This window comes from Heterodontus francisci, chromosome 4, assembly GCF_036365525.1.
Source record: "Heterodontus francisci isolate sHetFra1 chromosome 4, sHetFra1.hap1, whole genome shotgun sequence".
NCBI lineage: Eukaryota > Metazoa > Chordata > Chondrichthyes > Heterodontiformes > Heterodontidae > Heterodontus > Heterodontus francisci.
The window spans coordinates 50,929,392-50,943,598 of record NC_090374.1 but is presented as its reverse complement, the minus strand read 5'-3'; the positions used below and the strand labels follow the sequence as shown (position 1 = coordinate 50,943,598).

The 14,207-nt window shown below is 42.4% G+C and overlaps 1 protein-coding gene across 2 annotated transcripts in view; it reads right to left on the bottom strand.

The window, feature by feature from the left end:
• Positions 1 to 14,207, bottom strand: part of poc5 (POC5 centriolar protein homolog (Chlamydomonas)) — a 149,379-nt gene that overhangs the window by 85,900 nt on the left and 49,272 nt on the right. For both annotated transcript variants that reach the window (XM_068029504.1, XM_068029503.1), the window contains 2 exons: positions 9,997 to 10,120; positions 4,627 to 4,737 (listed from right to left, as the gene is read on the bottom strand). In XM_068029504.1, coding sequence (XP_067885605.1) covers positions 4,627 to 4,737; positions 9,997 to 10,003 — 118 coding nt within the window. In that variant the 5' untranslated portion in view covers positions 10,004 to 10,120. The remainder of the gene's footprint in view (positions 1 to 4,626; positions 4,738 to 9,996; positions 10,121 to 14,207) is intronic.

The following is a 14,207-nucleotide window of genomic DNA, read 5'->3' as shown; positions in this document are numbered from 1 at the left end:
TTCTATGACAGAGCCAGTTCTGTATCCATCTTGCCAGCTCACCTCTGATCCCGTGTGACTTCACCTTTTGTACCAGTCTGCCATGAGGGACCTTGTCAATGGCTTTCCTGAAGTCCATATAGATAACATCCATTGCCCTTCCTTCAACAATCATCTTTGTCACTTCCTCAAAAAACTCAATCAAATTAGTGAGACACGACCTCCGCTTCACAAAACCATGCTGCCTCGCGCTAATACGTTTGTTTGTTTCCAAATGGGAGTAAATCCTGTCCCGAAGAATCCTCTCCAATAATTTCCCTACCACTGACGTAAGGCTCACCGGCCTATAATTTCCTGGATTATCCTTGCTACCCTTCTTAAACAAAGGAATAACATTGGCTATTCTCCAGTCCTCTGGGACCTCACCTGTAGCCAATGAGGATACAAAGATTTCTGTCAAGGCCCCAGCAATTTTTTTCCTTGCCTCCCTCAGTATTCTGGGGTAGATCCCATCAGGCCCTGGGGACTTATCAACCTTAATGCTTTGCAAGACACCCAACATCTCCTCCTTTTTGATAATGAGATGACAAACTATCTACACTCCCTTCCCAAGGCTCATCTTTCACCAAGTCCTTCTCTTTGGTAAATACTGATGCAAAGTACTCATTTAGTACCTCGCCCATTTCCTCTGGCTCCACACGTAGATTCCCTTCTCAGTCCTCGAGTGGGCCAACCCTTTCCCTAGTTACCCTCTTGCTCTTCATATACGTATAAAAAGCCTTGGGATTTTCCTTAATCCTGTTTGCCAATGACTTTTCATGACCCTTTTTAGCCTTCCTGACTCCTTGCTTAAGTTCCTTCCTACTGTCTTTATATTCCTCAAGGGATTCGTCTGTTCCTAGCCTTCCAGCCCTTACGAATGCTTCCTTTTTCTTTTTGACTAGGCTCACAATATGCTGCATTATCCAAGGTTCCCGAAACTTGCCAAGCTTATCCTTCTTCCTCACAGGAACATACTGGTCCTGGATTCTAATCAACTGACATTTGAAAGACTCCCACATGTCAGATGTTGATTTACCCTCAAAGAGCTGTCCCCAATCTAAATTCTTCAGTTCCTGCCTGATATTGTTATAATTAGCCTTCCCCCAATTTAGCACCTTCACCCGAGGACTACTCTCATCCTTATCCACAAGTACCTTAAAACTTATGGAATTATGGTATCTGTTCCCGAAATGCTCCCCTACTGAAACTTTGACCACCTGGCCCGGTTCATTCCCCAATACCAGGTCCAGTACAGCCCCATCCCTAGTTGGACTATCTACATATTGTTTCAATAAGCCCTCCTGGATGCTCCTTACAAATTCTGCCCCATCCAAGGGAGTCCCAGTCAATATAGGGGAAGTTAAAATCACCCACCACTACAACCCTGTTACCGTTACATCTTTCCAAAATCTGTCGACATATCTGCTCCTCTACCTCCTGCTGGCTGTTGGGAGGCCTGTAGTAAACCCCCAACATTGTGATTGCACCCTTCCTATCCGTGAGCTCCACCCATATTGCCTCGCTGCATGACCCCTCCGAGGTGTCCTCCCACAGTACAGCTGTGGGATATTCTCCTTAACCAGTAATGAAACTCCCCCACCCCTTTTACATCCCCCTCTATCCCGCCTGAAGCATCTAAATCCCGGAACGTTTAGCTGCCAATCCTGTCCTTCCCTCAACCAAGTCTCTGTAATAGCAACATCATAGTTCTAAGTACTAATCCAAGCTCTAAGTTCATCTGCCTTATCTGCTATACTTCTCCCATTGAAACAAATGCACTTCAGACCACCAGTCCCGCTGTGCTCCGCAACATCTCCCTGCCTGCTCTTCCTCTCAGTCTTACTGGCCTTATTTACTAGTTCCCCCTCATTTATTTCACTTGCTGTCCTACTGCTCTGGTTCCCACCCCCCTGCCACACTAGTTTAAACCCTCCCGAGTGGCGCTAGCAAACCTCGCAGCCAGGATATTTGTGCCCCTCCAGTTTAGATGCAACCCGCCCTTCTTGTACAGGTCCCATCTGTTCCTGAAGAGATCCCAATGGTCCAGATATCTGAAACCCTCCCTTCTACACCAGCTGTTCAGCCACGTGTTTAGCTGCACTATCCTCCTGCTTCTAGCCTCACTGGCATGTGGCACAGGGAGTAATCCCGAGATTACAACCCTGGAGGTCCTGTCTTTTAACTTTCTGCCCAACTCCCTAAACTCCCCCTGCAGGACTTCGTCACTCTTCCTGCCTATGTCGTCGGTACCGATGTGTACCACAACCTCTGGCTGTTCACCCTCCCTCTTCAGAATGCCCCCTGTCCATTCAGAGACATCCTTGACTCTGGCACCAGGGAGGCAACATACCATCCTGGAGTCTCTTTCACATCTACAGAAGCGCCTATCTGTACCCCTGACTATAGAGTCCCCTATAACTATTGTTCTTCTGCGCTTTTCCCTCCCTGCTGAACAACAGTGCCAGCCGTGGTGCCACTGCTCTGGCAGCTGCTGTTTTCCCCTGATAGGCCATCCCCCCCAACAGTATCCAAAACGGTATACTTGTTAGAGAGGGGGATAGCCACAGGGGATTCCTGCACTGACTGCCTGCCCCTTCTAGCGGTCACCCATCTATCTGCCTGTACCTTGGATGTAACAACCACTTCTCTAAAACTCCTGTCTATGATGCTTTCTGCCACCTGCACGCTCCTAAGTGCATCCAGTTGCCGCTCCAACCGATCCATGCGGTTTGTGAGGAGCTGCAACTGGGTACACTTCCTGCAGACGTAGTCGTCTGGAACGCTGGAAGCGCCACGGACCTCCCACATCTCACAGGTGAAGCACTTCACCCCTCTAACTGACATTTCTAGCACTAATTAATAAATTAATTCAAAATACTTATTAAATCCTTACTAAATTGTTATAATTAACTATATGGCCCCTAGTGCTAGATTCCTACTATAAATATTAAATGCTAAAGTAAATACAGTAATCTCCTCCCTCTGGTTTAGTTACTCTATTTGTTAGTTAATTAGGGTTTTAATCAATTTTTATCAATGTTTTATTTTCAAATTCAGTAAAAAAAAATTCCCTACTAGCCAATCGGGTCACAGCTTTCCTGTGACGTCAGTTTCAGGTTTTTTTTTTAACCAGAGGTAAGTTTTTTTTTAATACTTACCGGTCTGGATCTCCGCCCTCCGAGTCTTCACCCAGTCAGCTGTGCTCTTTGGAAGCTCTCGGTTCCCCTCACTGAGGACAGGTAGGAAATAAAGGAGCTCCTCGCTCCCTCCTTACCGAACTCCCTCAGTTACCAAACTTCCACTATAGCACTCTAATGTAACCCAAGTCAGCACTCTAGGGCAAACAGTCAGCACTGTAAGATGGCTCACTTTTATACTGACTGACTCTAGCCCCCTGAAAACTGGTTTAAGCCAGTTATCTAATTGACAAGGTGCAGCTGCAAGCAGAGCCTGAGTGAACCCTGTTTAAAGCTCACCTTCTCCAACCCTAACAGCAACTGTTAAGTTAATCTGCTAAATAAAAGACAGATTAGATTCAAGATAAAATTAACCCTTAATTATCCTCAGTTACCAAACTTCCACTAAAGCACTCGAATGCAACCCAAGTCAGCACTCCAGTGCAAATCCCTCCCTCAATCAAAACTACCAAAATAAACACACAGATCAGCTGGTTATTCATCTCAGTGCTGTTTGTAGGTTAATAAAAGCAAAATACTGCGGATGCTGGAAATCTGAAATAAAAACAAAGAAATGCTGGAAATTACTCAGCAGGTCTGGCAGCATCTGTGGAGAGAGCAGCAGAGTTGATGTTTCAGGTCAGTGACCCTTCTGCTTGTAGGTTGCTGATCGCACAGAATAACAATGTCTACTTAAGTAATCATCATCGCACTCTGAAAAGGCTTCAAGACATTTTGACATGATAAAGCTATATAACTGAAAGCACTGTCATTTTGACCTGTCCACTCACTTACTCTGAAGTTGGTTGTAGAGGCCATAAGATCTCACCAATCTTACTCTCCACTTATTTATCCCTAGCAGCTTAAAATGTAGAATAAATAAAACACAAACATAAGTAGTGTCAAATCACTTTGGAAGAAACTGTCTATTTACAATCTTGCTATCTAGATAGACAGATGTGAGATTTCAAAGGCTTTTAACATCTGACCAGCTTTCTACCAGATCATATTGGGGACTACAAAACAGCAGCAATTGACAGGCTTTAGAATATTTAAATAATCAGTTTGTGATGAAGACAACGAGGTATTGTAATAAACATAATTCTCAATATTCAAATTTTATTAAAAAAGGCTTTTAATGACCAAAATAGTTTAAAAAGGTGACAAGTTTTCCACATCCTTCATTTAAGTGTGCAAAAACATGTCTTAATTTCCACTGTCCCAAAGTTAACTATATTTTTGCAAACAAGTCAATATTTCAGTTCAGGTACTATGATTACATCAAAACTGTACTTTACAGAATATCAGAGCACAGCAGAAGGTTAGTTGGTCTAAAGAGTCTGCCAGTTCCTCGAAAGGGCTATCCAATTAGGGTCACTCCCCTGATCTTTTCCCCATAGCACTGCAACATTTTCCTTTGAGTATATACCTTCTGGTAGTTTTTCTATTGTTGACGAATCAGGTTTGTCAGGGGCCGTTACTGTGTCTGCAGTCTGCTGTCTTACAGTGTTTTCAGGTCTCCTTTCTTCTGAAATTGTGCCTGTTTGAACATCAATTCATCTGTTAATTCTTACTGATAATTTTCATTCTCTAGCCTTTTTCATAAAAGTGATTCTAGAGTTTGTGAATATATATTTAAAAAAAAGCTCCTTAAAAAGAAAAACAAATGGAGCCCAAGATCTTCGATAGTAATAATTCCTGCAGGGCCAAGCCCATCATACAGTAATGTGGTAGTGTGCAAGCTCACCATGGTGCAGCAAAATAAAACTTATTTTTTTCTGAATTATGCACTATTTTTACTATATATATATTTTAAAAATTGTACTCAAGGTGAGGGAGCTTAGTCATGAGGAATAGGTAATTTTCCCTTTTTATAGATCAAGCATTTTCAGAAAGATTAGATGCAGGGTCATCTTTCTATTGATATCCAACAATTCCCAGTCTGGGCTTGATATTAAATCAAAATTCAAAGCTGAAAGGCCAGCATGCTTACCCACTGTGCCACCCAGTACAACTCTTATTAAAGAGCACAAATAATTTGCACACACATTAGAGATGGGCATACAGCACCTGCAATCCCCAATACACTTTTAGATTTTTGATTTTTTTCCTTCACAAAGATCTTTTAAAACTAAGTGAATTTATACAAAGACCATAGGCTGCAGGATTGGAAAATGTGCATTAAAACCAGCCTAGCCAAGATAACCTGAGACAATATCCCTGGTCATGAAACATTTGCACCCATTGTGGTGAGAATAATTCTATTCACGAAGGCATGGGACATGTCACTGACGGATTTACATCTGACAGAAAAGATAAATAATTTGGTTGACAGGGCTGCTGGCAAAGTCCGGCCTTGGTATGGCACCAACCAATGCTTTCTGGGCAGGGGGTGAGGGAAAAGTGAGCACGCCACAAGATGGGGGAGGAGGCTATGACAGGGAGAATACATATGGTTTATTATTTTCATCCATTTCCAAAGGAGAAAAGGGAGATTGAGCAAAATAACTAGAATTTCTATCTGAACAATAAAGCAGGTTAACAATATGTATATGACCTGGTCTTACTGAACATTCAAGTCTGTTATCAAAAAGATTGGAGGAACATATGCAAGAAAGATAGGATGCCCAGGTCAGATGACAGGTGTCTTTATTGTTATACCCCTGGGTTACAATTAGCTAGATAATGAGCCTTCCAGGCCATACCCAGGAGACTATTTAAAGGCAGATCCTAAAGTTCCAATGCAGTAAGTTCATGACATCAATCGAAGATAGCAATTCCTGATCATTCCAAATTGTTGGTTTGGAATCGAGATACTTCAGTGCCTAGGCTAATGCTCACATCATTTAACTTCCCCTTTCCCCTCTTGCAGCATTTCAACCAGAGGTATTGTGCAAGTTCAAAATGAGTATTCCTTACTTTTCTATATCAAAAGAAATGCTGCTGCATTATCATAAAGGAGCTAGTCAGCAACGATATTCTTCCACCATTCTACTGATGTGTACTGTCAGCTGGGGCTCAGTTGGTGGCACTCTCATCCGAGTCAGAAGGTTGTGGGTTCACAAACCACTCCAAGACTCGATTACAAAAATCAAAGCTGACACTTGTGTAATATTGAGGGAGTGCTGCACTGTAAAAGGTGCATCTTTCAGACAAGACGTTAAACATCTGCCCTCTCAGGTTGAGGGGGCTAGGAAGAGTTTTGGGGGGTTGTGGGGAGCAGACAGTCCATCGCATCGCAGTTTAGTCAGGCAGGATAGGCCGATGATGGTCTTCTGGCCCACAAGTCAATTGAGACCTTTAAAAAGCTCATCAGCAACTTAACAGCATCTTCCAGCTGCTGCTGATATTAAGCCAGCAGTGGGGTCGGCTATTGCTGCATGGGGAGGTTGCCCAATACAACGAGACAGTCTCCCTATGGACCTGGCCGGGGGGGGGGGGGGGGGGGGGGGGAGGGGAGGTGCGGGTGGTTAGAGTGGGGGAAGGCAATCTGTGGCCCACAGAGAGCCCCTGCCAGCAAACAAAAGGATTCCACAGCATTTTTTCCAAAGAAGGGCAGGAGAGTTATCCTCTGTGTCCTTGCCAATAGTTACCCTTCAATCACCCTTCAAATCAACATCACAGAGATTATCTTGTCATCACATTGCTATTTGTGAGAGCTTGCTGTGTGCAAATTTGCTGCTGTGTTTCCTACATAACAGGGACTACACTTCAAAAAGTACTACATTGTCTGTAAAGCACTTTGGGACATCCTGTGATTGTGAAAGGCACTATATGGGCTGAATTTAGTGGCACCGGCGGGGCTCCCAAGGAGACGGGTGAGATCCCCACCGCGGCTATATGGAGCTCCATTTAATGGCACCTGGGCAATTAACAGCTCAGTGCTGGGATCCCCGTCCCTTTAAAGATGGGGATCCTGCGTCCAAGAGCTAATCAAAGGGGTGGCACATCAGTAGCATTGACAGTGGTCACTGCAGGATGCCTGGGATCGAGACCAGGTCCAGCACTGGAGGCCCAGACCCCAGGGAAGTGAGGTGAGGTCACCAGGGACAGTCCAGCAGGCCCCAGCAATGGGAGGGTGGTGAGGGGTGCAGAAGAGAAAGAAGGGTGGGTGTTGAGTGCAAGGGGAGGGGGTTGTTTGCTGGCAGGGGCCCTCTGTGGGCCACAGATTGCCTTCCCCCACTCCACCACCCCCCAGCCCTCCCCAGGTCTGCATTTGACCTGTGGGCCAGAAGGCCATCATCGGCCCATCCTGCCCAACTAAACTGTGATGCGATGGACCGTCTGTTCGCCACAACCCCCCAAAACTCCTCATAGCCCGTCTCAGGGAAGCCTATTAAATCCAGCCCTAGAAACGCAAATTTTTCTCTTCCTATTCTTTCCATGCAATTTTATGCTCTTGATACTGCAGAACGTGTGCGCGCAGTTCTAAAATTAAGGAAAACACTTCAGGATGGGTGAAGAAAAGAATTGACTTTTGGGTTTGAAAGCAGAGACAATATAGAGTTTACCGGATTACTAAGCTGGGAAGCAAAGAAAGCAAGAAATATACAGTACACAGAGCTTCCCCAATGGTAGCTAGCAACAGTGAGCTGCAGCATGGAAGGTGGTCACAGGTGTGATCATCAGTGTGCTGCATTTGCCAATTTCAGCTGTGGAAGGGGCGAGGGGGGCAATGAGGATGAAGAATTGGCCTGAACATCTCCATGAGTGATGGATAAATACAGCTAGTTACTATTCAGTGACTCCTACTAGAAGCGTGCATAGTTGAATATTGAGAGGGGCCAGGTTCATGATTGACTTTGATGCTTTTCCTGGTTCAGTAGTCTGATGATACCATCCTTATGCAATGAAAAATGTTCATTTATGCATGATCAGGGTGCTAACATCTGTTTAACTAAAACACAATGTTTTCAGAAAAAGAATGGCAACAAACATTGCAAGCAGGTGTTGGGAGGTGAAACAGTAAGCGGGCTGTTACTATACCAACAGCAATCAATCCAGCACATTGCATGACAATTGTGCAAACAAAAATGTTGCATCACCCCAAATTCCCCCGGTTTTGTACAGTTTAATAAATTTATATAGAAAGATATGTAAAGACATCAGTTTATGACAGGAAAATCAGTTAACAGCTAGTTACGGGTGAGAACAAGGAGAAAGTTATCTATAATGAAACTTCAAAGATGAGACAAAAAATTATAAATGTTGACAATTAGAGACAATTCTCAATTCTAATAAGAGACTTTAGCAGGTAGCTCAAAAGGAGAGCGCAAAAAGGACTGATGGGACGAAAATTGCTGTTTATGGTTCCTTAGTGAAGGTAGCTTGGACAAGCTCAATGCTGAATAAGCCATAAACGTGTAAGAAATGGGCCCACTCAAGCCGATGGTACAGCAGTGGATGCTCATCTGTTGCTGCAAGCATTAAAGGTGACATTTAATGATTTACATATCCTAAGTGAATTCACTGACGTAACAGATTTCCTACGGTGCAGACTCGATGCTATTCTAAATGGCAAACATTTACGTAGTTAAAAATGGTAAAAATCAGAATATCAGCTTCTAACTTCATCAGATTATGCAATTACATCTGGCCTTTTAGAAATGTTAGATAACCTCCTGTAGGTATACTCTTTGTTCTTTGAAAAAAGTTCAATCTCATATTCCATTATCTACACAGGGAGAAAACCCTTGATTTGCAATTTTTGGCTATCTGACCCCCTTTAACTGCTTGCAATTTCTCCCCTCGTTGCCCAACTTACATAAAGCCTCCTAAGGTGCAAAATGAAGTCAATCAACTCTTGAAAGTGATGAGCATTGAACAGGAATTTAGGAGGCATTTTCAGTACAAATTTCAGGCTTTGCTGGATTTCTTGATCTTTTCCAACAAAGAAAACTCCAGGAACTGTCAAAACTAATTGCGCAAGGATAATTATTTAAGAACAGCACTCCCTAGGTAATTTCTCCTCTCTTTTTGTTCCTGCATTACAACTGTAACTACACTTCAAAAAGTACTTTATTGGCTGTTAAGCGCTTTGAGACATTCTGTGGTCGTGAAAGGTGCTATATAAATGCAAGTCTTTCTTTTACAATGGCAAATCTTGACTGTGAGACAGAAAGAACATGCATTTATATTAGCACCTGACATGATATCCCATTATTCTTTACAGCTATTAAATTACTGCTGAAGTGTGGTTATCATTGAAATGCTGGTACACACAGCAGCCAATATGAATAAAGCAAGGTCCCATAAACAGCAATATGATAAATTACCAGATAATCTGCAGTTAATAATGTTGGTTGAGGAAGAAATATTGGCCAGGACATCAGGAGAACTCCTCTGTTCTTCAAATAGTGCCATGGGATCTTTTAAATCCACCTCTGAACAGAAGGGGCCAAATGTCTCATCCATAAAATGGCACCTCCAGCAATGCAGCACTCTCCTAGTATTACACTGAAATGTCAGCCTAGATAATACTTTCAGGTCTCTGGGTTGGAATTCCTAACTTTCTGACATGGACACAAGAGTGCTCCCACTGAGCCAAGATGAAGATTGAATAAGACTGTAGATTTATGGTTAGGTTACTTCTGAGCAGTGACAATGTCACATTTCTAACAATGGTTATTAAAAAAACAGTAGAGTAGGCTGAAATTTGTACTGTAGGAAATTTAATTTTCTTTAGTTGGAACAGTTTTAAAGGGAACTTTGGAAAGCATTAGGGCCATATTTAGATTACCACAAGAAATTTTATTTGGGATGGGTTCGGCTTCGCCTGTAAAATGCTGAGATTGGTCACCTTCCATTGCACTTGAATCTTTGACGCCTGTTGCAAGTTTTGTTACACACTGTGACTGTCTGAGGACACCAGAATCCCACTTTGGAGTTACTACTGCATATCGTAGGAGCTCTTCATATTCGTCCTTACAGGCAGAAAAATAAAGTTAGTAATTTTTTTTTTCCAAATCCTATTACTTCAAAATAACCACATCTGATGCACTCAGGATAGAAAAAGATCATAGCAGAATTAACTTTCAATACAAAAGCAAAATATTGCAGATGCTGGAAATCTGAAATACAGAAATGGCTGGACATACTCAGCAGGCCAGGCAATTCAGGTCAATGATCTTTCATCAGGTCATTGATCTGAAACGTCAACTCTGCTTCGGTCTCCAAAGATGCTGCCTGATCTGCTGAGTATTTCCAGCATTTTGTTTTTATTTCAACTTTAAATAAAATAGGCTAATTGTAACCCCTCAGTAGATTGCCTAGTTTTAGTACATTTTAATCTTTTCAGAGACACATTTCGAAGCCAAAAGATATAAATTTTGACATCGTAGGGATCTTGCCACAACAAAGAAAACTTCAGGTAATCATGTTCTAGGAGTTAGTTTTGGTCTTGGGTGGTAAAATTCCCTAAATACTTCAAAATTAGATAAGCCAACACAACATTACCATCATATGCACTTTATTAATATAGGATGGAGCTTTCAACTTCGGTAGGAGTGTAAAATGGGCGGCAGCAGCAACAAATCAGCCACCCGTTATACATCCGGGATAATATTCTTTTCCTTAATGGACAAACAATTCGTTTCTGCCTGATTTACACTCAATGTTGAAAGTTCTGTCCATAGTCATCAGTTGGTCAATCTTCTCATCATGTACTTAGTACTAGGAAGTCACTATACATAATTAAACTTGAGTGTTCAATTTTGGTCACGCACAACTCTGATTAGTGTTTAATATAACATAACTTTAAGCAATTATTTGAATATTCATACTTTATGGGTACAATACTCATCTTAAATGAGGAAAAAAAAAAATCAAGGTGCCACATACCCCTTTACTCCACATAAAATGCACTGATTCACTTTGACTAAGAGATTGCAGCTGTATTAAATAGTATTATGGAATTTTTATAGGTGCTTTGTGGATTGATTTCACAACTGTTCATTATTTTGGGGAAAACTGCAAATGAGGGAAAGAAAAAAAGAGCTAAAAAGAGAACCGATTTCAAGGCCCTTGTTTTCTTGGAAAGTCCAGCAGGATGTTAAACATAGGTAGCTTCTATGCATATTTTACAAGCAAGGTTTCCTTAATATAAGGATCAAAAAATTCCCTCAAGTCGGTTATCGGTCCTTTCTAAATATAGTCATTCGCAAACTTATTCCACTGAATTCAGAATTCTCTTTTTTCTGCTTTTGACATTTTTTTATCCACTCACTTTGTAACACCAGCCAACCAGCATCACAACCTGTTTTATATATAGTGTCTTTAAAAGAATAAAGCATCCCTAGCGCTTCACAGGAGCAAGATTTATCAAGTTACATAAGGCAATATTAGGGTAGATGACCAAAGGTTTGGTAAAAGAGATAGGTTTTAAGGACTGTCCGGAAAGGAGGAAAGAGAGAGGGGTTTAGGAGGGAATTCTAGAGCTTAGGGCATAGGCACCTACTAGTGGTAGAGCAATTAAAACTGGAAATGTTGGAACTTGAAAAGAATAAGTTCATTAGAGATAGTCAGCACGGTTTTGTGAAGGGTAGGTCGTGCCTCACAAACCTTATTGAGTTTTTTGACAAGGTGACCAAACAGGTGGATGAGGGTAAAGCCGTGGATGTGGTGTATATGGATTTCAGTAAGGCGTTTGATGAAGTTCCCCACGGTAGGCTATTGCAGAAAATACAGAAGTATGGGATTGAAGGTGAATTAGTGCTTTGGATCAGAAATTGGCTAGCTGAAAGAAGACAGAGGGTGGTGGTTGATGGTAAATGTTCATCCTGGAGTATAGTTTCTAGTGGTGTACTGCAAGGATCTGTTTTGGGGCCACTGCTGTTTGTCATTTTTATAAATGACCTGGATGAGGGTGTAGAAGGGTGGGTTAGTAAATTTGCGGATGACACGAAGGTCGGTGGAGTTGTGGATAGTGCCGAAGGATGTTGTAGGTTACAGAGGGACATAGATAGGCTGCAGAGCTGGGCTGAGAGATGGCAAATGGAGTTTAATGCGTAAAAGTGTGAGGTGATTGACTTCGGAAGGAGTAACAAGATTGCAGAATACTGGGCTAATGGGAAGATTCTTGGTAGTGTAGATGAGCAGAGAGATCTTGGTGTCCAGGTACATAAATCCCTGAAAGTTGCTACCCAGGTTAATAGGGCTGTTAAGAAGGCATATGGTGTGTTAGCTTTTATTAGTAGGGGGATCGAGTTTAGGAGCCACGAGGTCATGCTGCAGCTGTACAGAACTCTGGTGCGGCCGCACCTGGAGTATTGCGTGCAGTTCTGGTCACTGCATTATAGGAAGGATGTGGAAGCTTTGGAAAAGGTGCAGAGGAGATTTACTAGGATGTTGCCTGGTATGGAGGGAAGGTCTTACGAGGAAAGGCTGAGGGACTTGAGGTTGTTTTCGTTAGAGAGGAGGAGAAGAGGTGACTTAATAGAGACATATAAGATAATCAGAGGGTTGGACAGGGTGGATAGTGAGAGCCTTTTTCCTCGGATGGTGATGGCAAACACGAGGGGACATAGCTTTAAGTTGAGGGGTGATAGGTATAGGACAGATATCAGAGGTAGTTTCTTTACACAGAGAGTAGTAGGGGCGTGGAACGCCCTGCCTGCAACAGTAGTAGACTCGCCAACTTTAAGGGCATTTAAGTGGTCATTGGATAGACATATGGATGAAAATGGAATAGTGTAGGTCAGATGGTTTCACAGGTCGGCGCAACATCGAGGGCTGAAGGGCCTGTACTGCGCTGTAATGTTCTAGGCCAGAATTAGATATCGGAGAGTCTTGGCGCTGAAGGAGATTAGAGATAGGGAGGGGCGAGGCCATGGAGGGATTGGAAAACTAGAATGAGAATTTTAAAATTGATATGTTGCTTGACCAGGAGCCAATGTAGGTCAGCCAGCACAGGGGTGATAGATGAATAGGACTTTGTTCGAGTAAGAATACAGGAAGCAGAGTTTTGGATGACCTCAAGTTTACAGAGGGTAGAACGTAGGAGGCTGGTCAGAAGTATGTTGGAATAGTCAGGTCTGGAGGTTACAAAAGCATGGATGAGTCAGTAAAATTAAAACTGTAATTGCTCATCATCTCAAAATTAGCAATTATATCTCTAATTTTGCACATTAGATATTGTCCAGTTAATTTTTTTTTTATTAGAGATACAGCACTGAAACAGGCCCTTCGGCCCGAGTCTGTGCCGACCAAGAACCACCCATTTATACTAACCCTACAGTAATCCCATATTCCCTACCACCTACCTACACTAGGGGCAATTTACAATGGCCAACTTACCCATCACCTGCAAGTCTTTGGCGGTGGGAGGAAACCGGAGCACCCGGCGAAAACCCACACAGTCACAGGGAGAACTTGCAAACTCCGCACAGGCAGTACCCAGAATCAAACCCGGGTCCCTGGAGCTGTGAGGCTGCGGTGCTAACCACTGTGCCGCCCTAATTCTGGTTTTGTTTGGCCCACATCAGTTTATAAGACAACTAACACTATTCCCCCATTCCTGATTTCATGGTAGCATGCACTAGAGCCAGTTACAATCTAACAAAAAAAAGTGAATCAGAATGTAGTGTGAAAGGATGCATTCAGCAGACCACAGGTGAGTGTAAAAATGAAAATGACCCAATAAAAAGGATTTATGGAGTACAAATAACCGCAAGCGAGTTATGAAAAATAAAAAGGGCTCAAAGTTCAGACTTTCACTTTGAAAACACGTTTGATTTGATAAATGATATAAAATTACATTTTGAAAACCAGTTCACATTTTGTCGATATTTCATAATTGCAAATTAAAGAAAATGTCTGCAATCTAAATATAGCTTGATATTTAAATTGTTATGACCAAGGCTGCAGTAATGCACTGTTAATTCAGTCCCACTACTCCACCGGTCACAGTATATCAAAAATAAAGTTTACCACCTACCGAAGAATAGCCCAGAATTTCCCAGAATAAAGCACATCAAACCAGGTTTCTGTAAACAACATTATTTATTAGAAAAG